The 20,930-nt window shown below is 44.4% G+C and overlaps 1 protein-coding gene across 5 annotated transcripts in view; it reads left to right on the forward strand.

Moving 5' to 3' along the window:
• The window catches only part of LOC139276009 (cilia- and flagella-associated protein 47-like), a 1,107,008-nt gene that overhangs the window by 956,117 nt on the left and 129,961 nt on the right, over nucleotides 1–20,930 (forward strand). For all 5 annotated transcript variants that reach the window (XM_070893331.1, XM_070893333.1, XM_070893335.1 and 2 more), the window contains one exon: nucleotides 11,511–11,670. In XM_070893331.1, the coding sequence (XP_070749432.1) occupies nucleotides 11,511–11,670 (160 nt within the window). The remainder of the gene's footprint in view (nucleotides 1–11,510; nucleotides 11,671–20,930) is intronic.

The following is a 20,930-nucleotide window of genomic DNA, read 5'->3' on the forward strand; positions in this document are numbered from 1 at the left end:
CTCATGCTTCTTCTGATTTCATCCTAATCCAGCAATTGGATTATTTCCAAAGCATGCATTTTAACCTTTGCCAACACATTGCCCATTCTGAGTACAAAGTAGACGAATTAATGAGGCCCAGGAGTTAAAATAGCCCGAGTCTGATTTCTGCCGCAACGGTTGAATTTCCAATTCATCTCACAGCCCACCCAACCAAAACTCACATTCAATTTAAGTAACAGATTAACAAAAAAATAAACAAAATATTGGAAATCATAAAGAAATTAAACAGAACAGTTGAAAAATACAAGTCAGTTTCAGCAGAACCTTGCAACCAAAAATCAGCAATCAGAACACTATGAAAACCATTGCCAGCAAATTGCTGAAAAGTTCAATTGAGGAAACAAGTGTGTACCACACCAACAGCAGCAGCAGAAGACCAACCATTGAAAGAGCTGGAAAAAGTGGCCGCAACACAATGGGAAATACCATGGCGAAACAGGTTATGAACAAGTTGCTGAACAAGTGGGATTACAACAAATTATTCATTACAAAATTCAGGCAACGAAAGCAGAGGTTTCTTGTGGCACCTTATCCCCACTGAGTAGTTCCCTCCAGTTTCATCCACCACAAACCATCATCATCATCATAGGCAGTCCCTCGAAATCAAGGAAGACTTGCTTCCACTCTAAAAGTGAGTTCTCAGGTGGATATACAGTCCAATATGGGAATTACAGTCTCTGTAACAGGTGGGGCAAACAGTCGTTGAAGGAAAGGGTGGGTGGGGAGCCTGGTTTGCCGCACGCTCCTTCCGCTGCCTGCGCTTGGTTTCTGCATGCTCTCGGCAACGAGACCCGAGGTGCTCAGTGCCCTCCCGGATGCTCTTCCTCCACTTTGGCCGATCTTGGGATTCCCAGATGCTGGTGAGGATGTTACATTTTATCAAGGAGGCTTTGAGGGCGTCCTTGAAGCATTTCCTCCGCCCACCTGGGGCTCGCTTGCCATGTAGGAGCTCCGAGTAGAGCATTTGCTTAGCGAGTCTCGTGCCGGGCATGCGGACGATGTGGCCCACCCAACAGAGCTGGTTGAGTGTGGTCAGTGCCTCGATGCTGGTGATGTTGTCCTAAGCGAGAACACTGATGTTGGTGCGTCTATCCTCCCAATGGATTTGCAGGACCTTGCGGAGATAGCGCTGGTGGTACTTCTTAGCCACAATCCCCTTGAGGCTGTACACCCTCAGCAGAATTTCTAACCAGGCACCATTCCCCTCCCCTCCCTTCCCGTCCCATTACATTGATCAGAATTTCAACTTCGCACCTCTTCGCACCACTTCGCAACTTCTTTGTCCTGACCTACAGCACCAACCCAGTAAATGTTGGTCCCTTAGAAGATGAGAAAGGGGATTTAATAATGGGAAATGTGGAAATGGCTGAGACCTTAAACAATTATTTTGCTTTGGTCTTCACAGTGGAAGACACAAAAACCATGCCAAAAATTGCTGGTCACAGGAATGTGGGAAGGGAGGACCTTGAGACAATCACTATCACTAGGGGGGTAGTGCTGGATAGGCTAATGGGACTCGAGGTAGACAAGTCCCCTGGTCCTGATGAAATGCATCCAAGGGTATTAAAAGAGATGGCGGAAGTTATAGCAGATGCATTCGTTATAATCTACCAAAATTCTCTGGACTCTGGGGAGGTACCAGCGGATTGGAAAGCAGCTAATGTAACGCGTCTGTTTAGAAAAGGGGGCAGACAAAAGGCAGGTAACTATAGGCCGGTTAGTTTAACATCTGTAGTGGGGAAAATGCTTGAAACTATCATTGAGGAAGAAATAGCAGGACATCTCGATAGGAATAGTGCAATCAAGCAGACGCAACATGGATTCATGAAGGGGAAATCATGTTTAACTAATTTACTGGAATTCTTTGAGGATATAACGAGCATGGTGGATGCGGTGTATTTAGATTTCCAAAAGGCATTCGATAAGGTGCCACACAAAAGGTTACTGCAGAAGATAAAGGTACGCGGAGTCAGAGGAAATGTATTAGCATGGATAGAGAATTGGCTGGCGAACGGAAAGCAGAGAGTTGGGATAAATGGGTCCTTTTCGGGTTGGAAATCGGTGGTTAGTGGTGTGCCACAGGGATCGGTGCTGGGACCACAACTGTTTACAATAGATGACCTGGAAGAGGGTACAGAGTGTAGTGTAACAAAATTTGCAGATGACACAAAGATTAGTGGGAAAGCGGGTTGTGTAGAGGACACAGAGAGGCTGCAAAGAGATTTAGATAGGTTAAGCGAATGGGCTAAGGTTTGGCAGATGGAATACAATGTCGGAAAGTGTGAGGTCATCCACCTTGGAAAAAAAAAACAGTAAAAGGGAATATTATTTGAATGGGGAGAAATTACAACATGCTGCGGTGCAGAGGGACCTGGGGGTCCTTGTGCATGAATCCCAAAAAGTTAGTTTGCAGGTGCAGCAGGTAATCAGGAAGGCGAATGGAATGTTGGCCTTCATTGCGAGAGGTGGAGTACAAAAGCAGGGAGGTCCTGCTGCAACTGTACAGGGTATTGGTGAGGCCGCACCTGGAGTACTGCGTGCAGTTTTGGTCACCTTACTTAAGCAAGGATATACTAACTTTGGAGGGGGTACAGAGACGATTCACTTGGCTGATTCTGGAGATGAGGGGGTTACCTTATGATGATAGATTGAGTAGACTGGGTCTTTACTCGTTGGAGTTCAGAAGGATGAGGGGGAATCTTATAGAATCATTTAAAATAATGAAATGGATAGACAAGATAGAGGCAGAGAGGTTGTTTACACTGGTCGGGGAGACTAGAACTAGGGTGCACAGCCTCAAAATACGGGGGAGCCAATTAAAAACCAAGTTGAGAAGGAATTTCTTCTCCCAGAGGGTTGTGAATCTGTGCCCAAGGAAGCATTTGAGGCTAGCTCATTGAATGTATTCAAATCACAGATAGATCGATTTTTAACCAATAAGGGAATTAAGGGTTACGGGGAGCGGGCGGGTAAGTGGAGCTGAGTCCACGGCCAGATCAGCCATGATCTTGTTGAATGGCGGAGCAGGCTCGAAGGGCTAGATGGCCTATTCCTGTTCCTAATTCTTATGTTCTTATGTTCACTGAGCAGATTATCGATCCTCACCCTCAGGCCTCATCTCTATAATTCTGGTGAGCAGCACACACCTTTTGAGCATCCAAAAGCAGTTCACCAGTTTTCTCCACACAAATGTGGGCTGACTGTGATGTCGGTAATGGCCCTCAGGTAGATTTGGGGGCGGGAGGGTGTTAGAGAATGACACAATATTATGGCTCACATACTTTTCTAGTTGTCTCCTCTGTACTTCTGATTGTCCAACTCTTTTTCGCATTCTCTCTCCCTTTCCTCAGAAAAATAGAGACATAATCTTCTAAAAAGCCATAGAAGCTTGCAGTGATCTAGTAAATGTTATGGCAACAGTTGTGAGTATTGCTGCAAAATATTTTTTTTTAATATGCATTTACATCCACAAATGATCTCATTTCTGGATATTGTCCCTCATGGTGATATTGAAACATTTGCTGCCAACTGAATCATCATGGGATCGCATCTTAACTTTTTTTCTTTCTTTTTGTGGAACCGAAAGTCTACGCTCAGTCCTACAAGATAGAAAATCTGAACTGTTGCCACTTCCCTCTTTTGTTGTCATCTGTTGCAAAATTGCCCATTCTCTTGAAGATCACATTTTTTCACATTGTGTTTTCTATTCGACAATTCATATCAAAATATTTAACCTATTTTAATTGACAACCACTAATCCCAATGTCTGTGCTCTCTTATATAACGCCTTCTCAACTTCACTGTATTCTGGACATTACCTACAATATGTTGCTGTAATGTTTTTCATATATATCTTACAAAATAACGCATACTGAAAACCTCCCTCAGAAAAATGAGTGAAACCAGCCTTGATACATAGCTTCTCTCTAACTTATTCTCTCTCTCTACATATAGATTTTTTAAATTTCTTATTCCACAGACCAGTCAGCTTGCTCAAAGATGATACAAATTCATTTTCTTTGAAGTACAGGTATTTGAGTTAAAATCATCTTTTGAGAGTTTGAAATCATTACAGGTGAGAACTAGGTAGTAGAACCATTGCAACAAAGACTGTGGCTCTGTCACACATAGGCCTTCAAGTGTTGGCATGCTACAATTGTGTAAGGCACCAGTTATCATTCGACAGAATCCTTTCTTCTCAGACTCATTTTTCCATACCACAAACAATCTGGTCCTGAATGCTGAGTGATGTGACCCCAGTAGTTACTTTGGGCCTGCTGGTGCCCTCCAGCGCTGACCCCAATGGAGTATGAGGGGTCAGGGGAAGGCACCTAATTAGCACGGGGCAATGGTCACTAATAAGAAATAGGAGCAGGAGTAGGCCACCTGGCCCCTCGAGCCTGCTCCACCATTCAATAAGATCATGGCTGATCTAACTCTAACTCTACAGGCACATCTTCGGGGTGTCCACTTGCCCCAAACCTCAGGGTGTCCAGGCTGGGGAATAGAGCTTAGAGCCATGTATTTATACAGCAGATTTACAACTGGCTTTGTGGAACAGATTGATAAGTGCAAAGTAAGCTAAATTGACAGAATTAGTGGTTTATCTACTGACCTATTTGAGTATTCTTCTCATGTGCTGCTTTACTAAGGAGTAATCTTAGCTGAATCTTTGTGGTCTAGACAGCTTACTTGGCCTGGACATAAGAACATAAGAATTAGGAACAGGAGTAGGCCATCTAGCCCCTCGAGCCTGCTCCGCCATTCAACAAGATCATGGCTGATCTGACCGTGGACTCAGCTCCACTTACCCGCCCGCTCCCTGTAACCCTTAATTCCCTTATTGGTTAAAAATCTATCTATCTGTGACTTGAATACATTCAATGAGCTAGCCTCAACTGCTTCCTTGGGCAGAGACTTCCACAGATTCACAACCCTCTGGGAGAAGAAATTCCTTCTCAACTCGATTTTAAATTGGCTCCCCGTATTTTGAGGCTGTGCCCCCTAGTTCTAGTCTCCCCGACCAGTGGAAACAACCTCTCTGCCTCTATCTTGTCTATCCCTTTCATTATTTTAAATGTTTCTATAAGATCACCCCTCATCCTTCTGAACTCCAACGAGTAAAGACCCAGTCTACTCAATCTATCATCATAAGGTAACTCCCTCATCTCCGGAATCAGCCTAGTGAATCATCTCTGTACCCCCTCCAAAGCTAGTATATCCTTCCTTAAGTAAGGTGACCAAAACTGCACGCAGTACTCCAGGTGCGGCCTCACCAATACCCTATACAGTTGCAGCAGGACCTCCCTGCTTTTGTACTCCATCCCTCTCGCAATGAAGGCCAACATTCCATTCGCCTTACTGATTACCTGCTGCACCTGCAAACTAACTTTTTGGGATTCATGCACAAGGTGTAGACCTTGTGGTGCAATGGTTGAGCGTCTGACTCCATATCAGAAGGTTGCGTGTTCAAATCACGTCGAAGTCACTGTATTTTTCACCGTTTAACGTTTTATGTTTTGCAGGTAAACTCCAAAAAGAGTTTCATGCACAAGGACCCCCAGGTCCCTCTGCACCGCAGCATGTTGTAATTTCTCCCCATTCAACTACTGTTTTTTTTTCCAAGGTGGATGACCTCACACTTTCCGACATTGTATTCCATCTGCCAAACCTTAGCCCATTCGCTTAACCTATCTAAATCTCTTTGCAGCCTCTCTGTGTCCTCTACACAATTCGCTTTCCCACTAATCTTTGTGTCATCTGCAAATTTTGTTACACTACACTCTGTCCCCTCTTCCAGGTCATCTATGTATATTGTAAACAGTTGTGGTCCCAGCACCGATCCCTGTGGCACACCACTAACCACCGATTTCCAACCCGAAAAGGACCCATTTATCCCGACTCTCTGCTTTCTGTTAGCCAGCCAATTCTCTATCCATGCTAATACATTTCCTCTGACTCCGCGTACCTTTATCTTCTGCAGTAACCCACAAGGTGAGCCCCATTTTCACAGGAGTAGTGGCCAATAAGCTTATTCTCGTTGGCTGGACAGGCTGCCACTCAAAAACTAAGCCTCCAACAGGGAAGGGCTGAGAAAATATCATCATAGGTAGTCCCTCGACATTGAGGAATCCATGCTTCCAGTCTTAAAATGAGTCCTTAGGTGGCTGAACAGTCCAATATGAGAGCCACAGTCCCTGTCACAGGTGGGACAGATAGTCGTTGAGGGAAAGGGTGGGTGGGACAGGTTTGCCGCACGCTCTTTCCACTGCCTGCACTTGATTTCTGCATGCTCTCGGCGATGAGACTCGAGGAGCTCAGCGCCCTCCCGGATGCACTTCCTCTACTTAGAGTGGTCTTTGGCCAGGGACTCCCAGGTGTCAGTTGGAATGTTGCACTTTTTCAGGGAGGCTTTGAGGGTATCCCTGTAACGTGTCCTCTGCCCACCTTTGGCTCATTTGCCGTGAAGGAGTTCCGAGTAGAGCGCTTGCTTTGGGAGTCTCGCGTCTGGCATGCGAACGATGTGGCCTGCCCAGCGGAGCTGATCAAATGTGGTCAGTGCTTCAATGCTAGGGATGTTGGTCTGGTCAAGGATGCTAATGTTGGTGCGTCTGGCCTCTCAGAAGATTTGTAAGATCTTGCGGCGGCATCTTTGGTGATATTTCTCCAGTGTCTTGAGGTGTCTACTGTACATGGTCCATGTCTCTGAGCCATACAGGAGGGCGGGTATTACTACAGCCCTGTAGACCATGAGGTTGGTGGCAGTTTTGAGGGCCTGATCTTCAAACACTCTTTTCCTCAGGAGGAAACAACTGATCTGGGAGTCGCCACCCCTAACCCCATCCCCTCTTAAACAATGGCTCTGTGTTTTAATCTGTATTTGTGTAACTGAGTTTCTTTTTTTACCAAAAGCCTCTCCATCGCTCTCTCCTCCTTTAAATGCTCCTTAAAACCTATCTCTTTACCTGTCCTATGTCTCTTACCTTTGGCTCAATGTCAATTTGTGTCGGATTACGCTTCTGTGAAGAACATTGGGATATTTTACTATGTTAACAGCCCTATATAAATGCAAGCTGTTGCTTTCTCTTCACCGGTGTGCTGCTAGGGGGCACCTATGAGATGTTCACCAGTGTAATTTAAATGAGTCCAATATCAGGTGAGCCTCGGGCCTATTTGTTCAGGTGTAGGAATCAACCCATTGTCCAGACACCTATGAAATTGTATACTAGAAATTTCCTCCCATCTTTGCGATCCATAAACTCCCTCCCTCCCGTCCCCAAGATCCCCGGCTTCCAAGCCCAGGATCCACAACCCTAGATCTCCCTCCCCGATCTGTCACTTATCCCTGGATTTGACCTCTATGCTGTCCCCCACAGGTCATCGATTGCTCCCCAAGCCACTGACCCCGCCTGCCACGAGGCCCGTGACTGCCACCCCAAGACCCGTGATACTCACCTCCCCCAAGACCGACAATACCCCACCTGAGACCCAAGATGGTCCCCCGATTGCTCCCATGAAAACCATGAACTCCCTTCCAAGACTTGCAATCCCCTATAATTGCCCCAAAAATGGGTGCTTTTGAATTTCTAGCCATCTGTATTTGACCATTACAGAAAGTCTGAAACTGTTAAATAAAGAAAAAATAAGCAAACAATTAAGATTTTTAAGATGTTTGTTATCAATAAGAAATACTTTTACATCAGATATAACACCATCAACATTCAGCATGTTTTCATTGTCACAATTATTCCAGATTGAAATTCTAAGTAACAACTTATCATTCAGATTATTGGAAGCGAATTTTAATCAGCAGCTCTCATATGGATCTGAGAGAATGTAAATTGTATTAAATTAACATTCTCTTAAATATATCTAATGGATCTTATGGAATGCTATTGTTTAAGTTATGTTAGAACAAAGATTTTCCTTATTTCCTAACCTCAGTACTATAGTGGATCATTTATTTAGGGTAAGGGGCAATCAAAAGCCTAAAGTAGTAGATGTGAATGAGATTGAAGCCTGTTTTGTGCAATGGAAAGCAGAATGTATAAAGTATTTGCCTTCGACCATCCATCCTTGAGAACTTTTCATCCTGTATTTTCTGTGGGATATGCTTATACTAATGATTCTGGAAGAATATCAAAGGGTCACAAAACAAATAGTAATAGCTACAAAAAGGGAGAACAAAGAGAAACTTACAACGGGTACCAAAACCAATACAAGGGCCTAGAAACTGGCCTCCTTAGTGCCTCCCAATATTGCCTCCAGGGGGTCGATAACAAGACGCCAATGACTTACCGACCGGGCGCGGTGAGAAGATCGACTCCCGTCATATAGGTCAGGAGGTTTGCGGTGGTATGGCGCATCACTCGATTTCCTTTGCCCGGAGATCGTGATGTCATCACTGTGCGCATTCCCCCGGCATTGCCCCAGACCCAAATTTGGGTTCCGCCCCTTGTAGCATCGCCAGGCGAAAACACCGGCAGCTGCAGGAGGCATTCATTGGGAGGCCAGGCGTTTCGAGGGCGATGCTTAAAGGCGAAGTGGCCAAGATAAGTAGTAAAAAATTTGAATCCTCTGTTTGATTTTCTTTTTCGTTTCTTGCCCACGATTGATCAGCCCGGCACTCTGCTGCAGTGCATCGAGCTGATCGGGCCGGATCGCGGCTGCCTTCGAGGAAAAGGTAAGTCTTTTGTAGAGCCTGCAGCGATGGCCCTTCCCTTTAAGGGAGGGAAGGAGCCTTCCAACACAGCAGTACTGCACAGCCCATTGTGCAACACAGCACACCTACCGCCCTGTCTGCAGCCTCTTGCGTTCCAGGAAGGAAGTGGAGCACTTGATTTAGCACTGCACTTCCTTCCTGGAGCGCAAATGCTAAATTTTTTAGAAGTTTGAAACCATTATCGCCTGGTGCTAAGTTTTTAAACTTTTAAAAGTTAGCGCCCCAAATGCGGTGCTCCCGATTTCCCCTCCTAAACAGTTTTTACAATTATATTAGGAAAAAGAGGATCGTCAGGACAATGTTAAAAATTGAAAGTGGTGATATTGTCAGTGATAATAAGGAAATGGTGGACATGTTGAATAATTACTATGGGTCAGTATTTACAGTAGAGGAAGAGGCTAGCATGCCAGAAATGCCAAGGAAACTAATATGAAATCAAGGACAGGGACTCAATAAAATGAACACAATGAAAAATAACCGTTATGAAGAAAATAACGTCACTAAAGAAAGACAAATCCCCAGAACATAAGAACATAAGAACATAAGAATTAGGAACAGGAGTAGGCCATCTAGCCCCTCGAGCCTGCTCCGCCATTCAACAAGATCATGGCTGATCTGGCCATGGACTCAGCTCCACTTACCCGCCCGCTCCCCGTAACCCTTAATTCCCTTATTGGTTAAAAATCTATCCAGGACCAGATGGTTTCCATCCCAGGGTTTTAAAGGATGTAGGTGAGCACATTGTTGATTCTCTAACTATAAGCTTCCAAAGTTCTTTCAATTCAGGAACCATTCCTTTAGATTGGAAAATTGTGCATGTCACTCTCCTATTTAAGAATGGCGAGAGAGGGAAACCAGAAAATTATAGACCAATTAGCCTAACATCTGTGTTGGGAAATTGCTAAACTCCATAATTATAATTATGACCGAACACCTCGAAAATTTTCAGTTGATCAGAGAGAGCCAACATAGATTTGCAAAAGGTAGGTCAGCCTGACAAATCTGATTGAATTTTTTGAGGAGGTGACTAAAGTAGTGAACAGGGAAATGTCTATAGATATTATTTATATGGACTTCCAGTAGGCATTTGATAAAGTCCCACATGAGAGATTGTTAACTAAGGAGGAAGCCCACAAAATTGAGGGCAAATTATTGACCTGGTTAAGAAATTGGCTGAGCGGCAGGAGATAGGCAGTGGGGATAATGGGTCAGTCCTCAAATTGTCAGGATGTGGCTAGTGGTGTCCTGCAGAGATCTGTGTTGGGGCCTCAACTATTCACAGTATTTATTTACAATTTATATGATGGCACAGAAAGTCATATATCCAATTTTGCCGCTGTCACAAAGATAGGTGGAATTGTAGGCAGTGTAGATGGAAGCATAAAATTACAAAGGGATATCGACAGATTAAGTGATTGAGCAAAATTGTGGCAAATGGATTTTATTGTACGCAAATATGAGGTCATCCACTTTGGACTTAAAAGGATAGAACAGGGTACTTTCTAAATGGTGTAAAGCTAAAAATAGTGGAGGTCCAAAGAGACTTGGGGATCCAGTATGTAGATAATTAAAATGTCATGAACAGATACAGAACATAATTAAAAAAGGCTAATGGAATGCTGGCCTTTATATCTAGAAGAGTAGAATACAAGGGGGTAGAAGTTATGCTGCAGCTATACAAAACCCTGGTTGGACCACACCTGGAGTACTGTGAGCAGTTCTGGGCATCACACCTTCGTAAGGATATATTGGCCTTTGAGGGAGTGCTGCGTAGGTTTACCAGAATAATACCTGGAATTCAAGGGTAAAGTTATGAGGAGAGATTACACAAATTAGAGCTGTATTCCCTGGAATTTATAAGGTTAATGAGTAATCTGATCAAAGTTTTCAAGATATTAAAGGGAGCAGATAGGGTAGATAGAGAGCAACTATTTCCTTTGATTGGGGATTCTAGGACTAGGGGCAAAGTCTAAAAATTAGAGCCATGTCTTTCAGGTGTAAAATTAGGAAACACTTCTAGGCATAAAGGGTGGTAGAATTTTGGAACTCTCTTCTGCAAATGGCAATGGATGCTAGGTCAATTGTTAATTTTAAATTGGAGATTGATAGCTTTTTGTTAACTGAAGGTATTAAGGGATAAGGGCCAAAGGCGAGTATATGGCATTAGGTTGCAGATCAGCCATGATCTCGTTGAATGGCGAAATAGGCTTGAGAGACTCAATGACCTACTCCTGTTCCTATGTTCCTAAGTGAAGGACAAACACTTGGCATAGTTCTTGAACATACTGTACCTGGATATTTCAAGATCCTCTTCTTCTCCTCTTTGCCTTCCATACAGCGCACGCACACATGAAAAGAATATTGAACTATTCCACATCATTGTAAACATGTAGGAGAGATTTACAATTTCATGCCTTTATGCAACTCCTCTACTCACATAGTATCAGGATAATTTACAATTTAATACTTGCATAGCTTGTTAAATTTAATAGAGTGTATTAAATCATCTTACATTTATTATTATCACCAGTAATAAATTGCATATCAACTGATTTGTCTACACAATGTGTCATCTTTCTTTATCAGTTGGCACCTTGTTCTACCAAGCCATTTACAGTAACCAATATGTAAAATTAGATTTGTCAAATTTGAAATTACTATAGGTGAATTACATATCTCTAGTCTCTGAAGCTTAAGATTTTCTGACAGTACATACTAATGCTATATCTGTTATTCAATTGAATAGATATATTACTTCCCCCGAAAGGGAAATTGGACATACCTCTGATTTTTGCACCTGATGACATGGCATTATATGAGGCTTTGATGGTAGTCCAAATCAAGAAGCAAAATGGAAATAGCTGGTCTTATGAAATGTCTGAAGTGACAGCTGGAGAACAGAAAAGGTAAGATGAAGGCAATTAAATAAATGAACAGAAATATTTGTTTTAATAACTGTTTAAAGGAACAATTGAACACATAAAACCATTTTACTGCTGTTGATAAAAACACTGGATGAGATGTGTGCTGACTGTAGATTATCACACAACGGGCTGAGCGCAAACGTGTAGTGTATGTATGTGAGTGAGATAGAGACACAGAGAGACAACAAGCGAGCGGGCGGCACCAATCTATTGAGTTACTTTGCTCTGCCTTTTGATTTAAGCTTCCACAAGGTGATCTGATGGCCGGTGAGAATTGACCTCTGATGTCCTCTTGCGTAGTAGATCTGTAGCTGGATGGCCCGGCCTGGTTCAGCCCAGTCTAGGGTGATAGTAAAGAGCTGCCGGCGAAGGAAGAGATTTCTGTTTTGAACAAAACTTTCACTTAATTTGGGGAACTCCATAGGACACACTGCAGAATTTTAATGTGTTTTGATAATTCATTTTTTTGTGAATAATAAACTGAATTAATTTAAAAGGGGTTGAAACCGAGGTTGAAGGCTCCCTTTTGTTCTACAATTATGAATTATTCCACTTTAGGGACTGTGCAATAATCTGTTCCAGTTTGTATCTGATCCAAAGAGTAAATGAACAATTTTTAAGAACATTATTTAAGTGTCAGTGAGATACAATAGAGAGCCGCTTGTAGTTGTATAAAGTGATTTTTACATTTTTAAAATAATTTACAAACGAATCCACTGTGGTTGCCGTGATTTTTGTGTGTTAAAATGGGCCCAGCTACTCCCGGATTCAGGGGCAGATTGATTTGAGTATTTGGTCGCCCAGCACACTCCTGAGCCCACACTGCGATACCTGTGCGCACTAGGTCCGTGCAGCAGAGCTGGTCTCCAGTTGTCTTGGGTGATCCTTGCCACTGGACCAAGGCCTAGCTTTGTCAAGCCCATGTGGTGGCAGGTGTGCAACGGCCACCCCACGTTAAAAAAATGCATGCACAGGTTTCTTCCACCCTTCAGGATGTAGTTCAGGTCCTTCATTGAAACACCTATGAACTCGTCCTTTTTTTGGCGTGGAAGCAAGTCATCCTCGTTTCGAGGAACCGCCTATGATGATGAGGATGATCACACAATAACAACTAAACATTAAAAAATGTAAAGAAATAATACTACAGGAAATAGCTTCACCTGAATTTCTTAATTGGAAAAAAAGGAATCAGAAATCACTCTAAAGAAAACCAAACTGATTGTTTTACCTGTTCCATTAACTGAATACAAGCCAATCAAAAACAACAAAAATTTGCATTTATATAACGCCTTTATCATTGTAACATGTTCCGAAGCATCTCACAGGAGCGTAATCAGACAAATAAATTGACACCGAGCCAAAGAAGGAGATATCATGGGCTGGATTTTTAGTTGGAGGCTTCTTAGGATGATAATGGCAGTGGGTCAGTAAATTTTGTGCCGGAAAATGGTTTGCGATGGCAGGCAAAAGATTTGGTTGCTGCGCCCTGAGAGTGGAGTGGAGCGCTTAGGGAGATGTTCCACACCTCTCTTAGGGTGCTAAGCCGGGTGAGCAACTGAAAAGCCGTTGCTGAAGAGTCGGCTTTGGAGCGCCGTAAGAGATGCCTCCTTGCAAAAAAAAAATCAAGACAAAAAACACAAAAACATTCCTGATAAAGTATTCCCCCCAAATAAAGGTGAATCGCAAAAAAAGCCCCAAAGAAATATCAATTTACTTACCTTTTTCAATCATTCCTTCCCTTAGCGCCCTGCCAGCTTTCTCTGGCAGTCTCACTACGGGGCGCTACGGGTGCAGCTTCCAACAAATATCGCATCGCTGTCGAAATCGGGGGTGTTGCACACTGGCACGATGCTCCCGGGCGATACTACTCAGCGCCGCCACAAAACCGGCACCAAATTTCCTGGCGGGAAGCTGGCCGCCCGGGCGGTAAGCATTTCACGACCCATTAATGCTCCTCTGGGGCGCTAACAGAGGCGCAATCCAAAAGAAAATCCAGCCCTAGGACAGGTAACCAAAAGCTTGGTCAAGAGGTAGGTTTTAAGGAGGGCATTAAAATCTCCCCCAATGGGTTCATGCTTCCCAATGTTTAACTGGATGAAATTGCGGCTCATCCAGGATTGAATGTCGAACAAGCTGGCTGACACCACAGAGGCGCTGGAAGGGTCAAGGCAGCTGATGGATTATATTGCCAACTGCAATTAAATTGCAGTTGGTCAGATTGGGTTGGGAAAGAATCAGGTAGTTCCCCTGTTTCGTTTTAACTGCTCCCCTGCCTGGCTTCTGTCTGTCAGGAGGTGGGTGGCAGGTAATTTACGTATATTTACACAATTTGTGGCCTTATTAGAGTACGTCAATTACTTATTACATTTCCCTTAGTGCTTATTATGAGTTTTCAGATACCAGTTTTAAAATGCCAACCCTCACTTTTAATAGTCGAGTGTGAATGGGATTGCACCTAAAAAGGATAAGGGGCATTGATCTTTTGTACGTAGTGATCATTTAAGTTGAGAGCAAATTACAGATACTGTAAGATTTAAGAACAGAAACTGAATACAAAGAAGTCATTCAAAATTCATTCCATGTGTTTGGAAGAGTTAAGATCTATAGTAAAGAGTGGACATTTGGGACAGAAGCACTATTAGAATAAGCATTCTAGGAACTAGAAGAGAATTCAGAGTCCCCTGGTTATTTTTCAGGAATCCAATATTGAATTTAAGAAGTCAAAGACATTAAAAATTGATGTAGTAATGATGATCTGTCAGTAGATGTCTTTAGCAAGCTTTCTAAATATGGCAATATATTATTTACGAATTATGTCAGTGACATCTTGTGTCAGCACATCAATACTACACCAAACTTTGTGTCAGCTCAATGTTTTGCCTTCTATGTTTTTGGTGAATTGTGTTATTATGAAAGTGAGCAATATCAGTGCTGGAGAATAAAACACTTTCCATTTAAGGCTTCCAATATCACTATTAAGCATTCCCATGTCAGGTATAGTACAGTTAGGTGCAGAGCAAAACTCCCTTCTTCTCTGCTTCACCTATGTGTCTCAGCTCCAACTACAGAGCAGCACTGGCAGGTGACCTACTACCAGACATATGGTAAAGCTGCTCTGCAGCCAGTCTCTTAAGAGGCACATTATGTCTGTAATCGATTCCTTATTAAAATACAGGTGGAAATTCGGTGCCGCCCGCATTGAGACGGTAACACACCTGGCCGCTAATTTTAGCGGCGGGCGGTGCCTACTGCCTCAAAGTACGCAATTCAGTTGTTTTCCCCAAAGAGGAGAGTGGGTGTACTAAGAGAAGCGTTCCACACTCGTCCTCGGGCGCCAATGGAGCGATAGTGCAGGAGGACTACTCAATTTTTTGCCACAAAAATGCTGGCATCCTGGCGCCTGAAGATGAGAAAAAAAATTTTGTGAAAATTTCAATGATCTACACCCACAATTCCCCACTGTTGCCATAAATAAATAGAAGTTAAATAAATTAAATTTCACAACTTACCTTGCTCTCTGGATGATACCGCCCCGGGATCACCAATGTATTGACTGCTTTCTCTGTCGGGAACAGCGTCTGCCGGTAAAGCAGGCAATGCAATTCAATTTTGCTGCTGCAGCGCTGAGGGGGCGTTGCACGCTCGATGATGTCAGCATGTGGTTGGCGCTAGAGTGCATAGCGCTACGTCTTAGCGCCTCGCCCATTGCTCCATTGAAGTTTTTGGGAGGTGAGGACAGCGCACCACTGCGTTGGTAGGTGCTTAGCATCCTGTTAGTGGCCCTCTCTGGTGCTAATAGGTGGTGCAAATTTAGGCCCTTTTTTATAGCTGTAAAAAAAAGTTTTATTAAGGGACTTTATTATATCTAAATTTGGTTATATGTAGTACCACTGCATGACAATGTCATGGTTATTTCACCAGACCCAGAAGAATGGATTCTAAAGGTTGGTTTTGAAATATAAGATGTAATCAATTGCTTTGTGTTTAGAATAATGTGATGTTGAAAAGGGTTGCAGAATTCTATTCTTGGTATACTTGTCATTATGGTAATATGATATGAGAGCCCCAAAGTATGAAATATCTGTGATGTGAGATAAACTCTGGGCAAAGATAAAGTCAAAAAGTTAATATAGAAACAGAAAATGCTGGAAATACTCAGCAGGTCAGGCAGTATCTGTGGTGAGAGAAACAGGGTTAATGTTTCAGGTTGATGACCCTTCGTCAGAACTGCAAAAAGTTCTCTGCTCTTCTTCGGAATAGTGCCATGGGATCTTTTACATCCACTTAATAGTGCTTTGGTTTAACATCTCACCTGAAAGACAGCACCTCCAACAGTACAGCACTCTCTCAACTCTGCACTGGAGCATCAGTCTAGATTTTTGTGCTCAAGTCCTGGGAGTGAGATTTGAACACACAACCTTCTGACTTAGAGGCAAGAGTGCTACCCACTGAGCCACAGCTGACACCTATGGTTGAATAACCAGCTGACACATGACACACTTGATGGGGGGTGGTACCAAATGGCTGATGGTGCTTTTGGGACCGTATTTCAGCCAATGTCAGTTCATTCAGGAGAGGAGGGCAAAGTAGTTGCACAGTGTAATTGTGATTTTACCACAATAGTTGTTTAGTGTGATTGATTTGTCCAATTAACTGACCTAAAGCTTAATTTTCATGTTTCAAAAATTCTAAAGATGGTGCTTACAAAAAATAAGACAAAGAATTTACATTGAGGAAGGAAGCAATCTTAATATTTTTCTTCAATAATGCACTTATTGTTTGCGAACTTTATCTATTCATTGGCCCAGAATTTTCTGGAGTGGGGCATCTCGGACCGTGTCCCGTTAGTTAGACATTTTCCCTCACACTTCAGTGCCAGCTGATAATGGCGCGGCAAGATCAATGGGGTATTTGGGACCTTGGTGAAAGATGGGACCAACATTCTATGGGGCCGAAAGTCAGTAGCGCAAGAAAGCTGGCGCACCTATGAGTTTTTTTCTGTTTTTACCGCAGGGATCCATGATGTGGCCAAATGATCGATTTTCAGGACTTTGAAATTTTTTCAAAGTCCCAACAGAAGTCCGTCATAGTGGGGACGGGAGATCAACAGTAAGGCAGGCTGAGGGGCTGAATTTGGGTCAGGACTGGGACTCCACCGCTGTCAATCAGCTGTGAAGTAGTAATGACGTCATAGCTTGTGTGCGTCACCACACTACATTAGAACATAAGAACATAAGAAATAGGAGCAGGAGTAGGCCATACGGCCCCTCGAGCCAGCTCCACCATTTAATACGATCATGGCTGATCCAATCTTGGACTCAGGTCCACTTCCCTGCCCGCTCCCCATAAGCCCTTAATCCCTTATCGTTTAAGAAGCTGTCGATCTCTGTCTTAAATTTATTCAATGTCCCGGCTTCCACAGCTCTCTGAGGCAGCGAATTCCACAGATTTACAACCCTCTGAAAGAAGAAATTCCTCCCCATCTCAATTTTAAATGGGCGGCTCCTTATTCTAAGATTATGCCCTCTAGTTCTAGTCTCCCCTATCAGTGGAAAATCCTTTCTGCATCCACTTTGTCAAGCCCCATCATAATCTTATACGTTTTGATAAGATCACCTCTCATTCTTCTGAATTCCAATGAGTAGAGGCCCAACCTACTCAAACTTTCCAGCATTGAGGGGGTTGAATTATGAGGAATCAACTTAGTGAACCTTCTCTGAACTGCCTCCAAAGCAAGTATATCCTTTTTTAAATATGGAAACCAAAACTGTATGCAGTATTCTACGTGTGGCCTTACCAATACCCTGTATAACTGTAGCAAGACTTCCTTGATTTTATACTCCGTCCCCTTTGCAATAAAGGCCAAGATTCCATTGGCCTTCCTGATCACTGTGCCTGCATACTAACTTTTTGTGTTTCATGCTAACCTTCCCTCCGTTAAAGGGGAGGGAATCGGGCATTTTAAATCTTCAGCCATTGGACCACCAAGGAGGGTTTCAGCCAGGCTAGCGGCCTGGCACCCAAGAGGGGGAACCAGACTGCCCGTTGGTGGCTCAGCCGAACCCGGGGGCACTATCATGCCGGTCAATTGGGATAAATACATGATGGCCACGGCAGTGGACTCTTCCTTTGAAGGGCCGCCGTGCTGCCAGGCCGCACACATTCTGGATAAGGTGCACCGACAGGAAAAGCTGTTGGGGGAACCGCATGTCGGGGCTACGATTTTTCGACATGAATTTCAGTCGATGCATTTTTCAGGTGAGGGAGAGCAGCAGTGCGCATTATGATGACGCGCTTGCAACGGTCGAAAGCATCGGAGCAGAATCGGGTCCAGGCCGAAAAATCCCCGACCTGAATTTGGGTAAGGTCGGCCAGCTGACCACAAAACGGCGGCCACAGGATTCCGACGCATGGTTGCCGCAAATGGGCAGTAATGGGTCTTTCTGAGACCCTGAATTTCGGTCCCTATGTCCTTAACCAATGACATTTAAGGAATGAAAAAGAAACAGAGGAACAACTGAGAAGGAGAGTGAATAAGGGTGGGTGAATTCAATGTCAAATCAGGTACAGAAAAAGAAGTAATGAGAGGGAAAGAAAAATTAGATTAAGAGAGAGAGAGGAGAAAGAGACAGAAAGGAAAAGTAAGAAAAAAAATTAATTTGATGTTTTAAAAATCTTCAGCAACAGCCCTCTCCTAAAGCGATTCCCTGGACTCATAAGGGGAGAAATTTGATATCGCCCTGTTTGGGTACTAACTTTTGAAATCTGGAAAAATTAGTGCCAGATTTTTCTAAATTGGGTGTTAGTGCTTCAGGAAGGAAGTGAAGTGCTAAATCAAATGCTACCACTTTCCTTGGAGCGACAAACCATGTAGGAGGGGCGTTAGTGTTGCAGCGCTGGAGATCATGGAGCTAGGCTTTACCGCTGCCGCAAACCTCATGGGAATTTAGTGAGAGATGTTTCTTCCGCCGCGCTCGGTCAGTAAGTCGTTAGCGCCCCGTTATGGCCACCCTCACCCCCTCCCAGAGGCAATAACGGGAGGTGCAAAGGAGGCCAATTTCTAGGCCATAGAATCATAGAATCATAGACTCTGGTTATGAGTTGCCATCATCTGTAATCACAGGGTTTATGGTAAATAAAAGTGGAAACAATGGGCAGCCTTGAGTGGCATTGAAATTCTTTCTGTATCCTGTTTTTTTTCGCTCTTTTATAATTTTCTTTGTATCTTTCTTTTGTTTTATCATTGGGAAATGCAGGCACCAGTTAGTTGGAAGTACGGGTGGTGGTTAGCAGGGATCCAGCCAGGGCTGTAGGAAGATTTTAGGTGGGGGTTGGAGGGGTTGGATGGATCTTGCCAGGATGATCGATGGGATCTTAGAGAGCGAGGAAAGGCATATGAAATATATCATGTATCCTACATGGCTACTGTTGGTACTATCACAAGGTGTGCCACCAGAGGGCACAGCAGTGGGAGACTTGTAGGTTACCTGTACAGGTGCGCGTGGCCAAGTATAAAAGGCAGGCCACCAGGTGTGATCCTCACTCTGGAGTTAACAAATAAAGGACTAAGGTCACTACAGTTCAAGTACAACACATTGCCTTGTGGAGTCATTACTAGAGCATCTAAGGACACAACAATTGGCGGCGAGATTATGAACCTTCACGCGAAAATGGCTACCCTTGGTACATTGCAGCAGTTCGCTGATGGTGATGATTGGGATGCCTTTGTGGAGAGGCTCGAACATTTCTTCACAGCAAATGACCTGGCAGGAGACGACCCGGCCACATTGGCTGATAAGCACAGAGTTATCTTGCTAACCGGTTGAGGGCTCACCGTCTATGGCCTCGTCAGGGACTTGCTGGCACCAGCGAAGACAACGACCAAGATCTACAAGGAGCTCTTAACCCTGATCCATGAGCAACTCAAACCCAAGGAGAGCATCCTCACAGCCAGACACTGATTCTATACCCACCGACGGCCCAAAGGCCAGGAAATCGCGGAATACGCTGCAGACCTCAGGAGGCTGGCAGCACCGTGCAAGTTCGGCAACCGCCTCAAGCACTGCGGGACAGTTTTGACATTGGAATTGGCCATGAGGGCCTTCTTCATAAGCTACTGTCGGCGGATACCAGTCACACTGCAGAAGGCCATTTCTGTGAGCCAGGCATTCATGACCTTGACCTGCAGCTCTAGGCAGATGACTCACCCTCAGGACTCAAACCCGGCAGGTACTATGCACAGAGTGCCGCCGTTTAGAGGCTAGACTGTAGAGTGTGAACCTTCTCACGAAAGAGAGAATAGGCCCCCGAGTCCCTTAACCGAGTCCGCCAAGGGGGGCTAATCGAGTGGCACCATGCTGGTGTTGAAGAGGGAATCACAGGGCTCACCAATGCCGCTTTAAAGACTATGTATGCAAAGGCTGCAGTACAAAGGGCCACCTCCAGCAAATGTGTAAGAGAAATATGACTCACTGTGTCGATGAAGAGTCTGCAGATGGCCATGAATCCAACGCGGATTATGAATCGATAGGCAGAGAGGCAGCCCAGCCCCATGGGGAGGTACATAGCATGTTTAACTGCACCATTGAGAGTTCCCCGCTAAAGATGGAAGTCGATATAGATGGCGTTCCAGTCTTCATGGAAGTGGACACGGAGGCGAGCCAGTCAGTGATGAATCAAGAAGCCTTTGAGAGGCTATGGGACAATCAAGCTGAACAACCCAAGTTGGTCCTAGTTCAGCAAAGCTGCGCAACTACACCGATGAAATCATCCCAGTCGTTGGTAGCATGAATGTAAAGGTACTCCATGATGGCGCGGTGCACAAGTTACCCCTGTGGATTGTTGCAGGTGATGGACCAACACTGCTCGGCAGAAGGTGGATGGAGACGATCCATTGGAAGTGGGAAGACTTCACCCCTCCAGCGATCGACATCCTCTGCGTTCAGAGGCAAAGCAAGCCCTCACCTGAGGGTGGACCCGGCACTGGAGAGCAGACCAGCATGGCACCCGAGGCACAGACCGCTCGGCACAACTGCATGGAGATGATCCAGCTGAGACGACCCGAACGCACGGAGAAAATCGGATCCAGAGGCAACTTCACAGCTTCGGAGGCAGAACCCGGGAGGAAGAGGATCACCGCAGTCGATATTGTGGATGGAGGAAAGATGCCGCCCAAACCACAAGGTGAGGTGCTGAAGAAAAAGATGGCCGCGGCCAGACCACGAGGTGCAGCGCTGATGGAG

Source organism: Pristiophorus japonicus, chromosome 11, assembly GCF_044704955.1.
Source record: "Pristiophorus japonicus isolate sPriJap1 chromosome 11, sPriJap1.hap1, whole genome shotgun sequence".
NCBI classification, from domain to species: Eukaryota; Metazoa; Chordata; class Chondrichthyes; family Pristiophoridae; genus Pristiophorus; species Pristiophorus japonicus.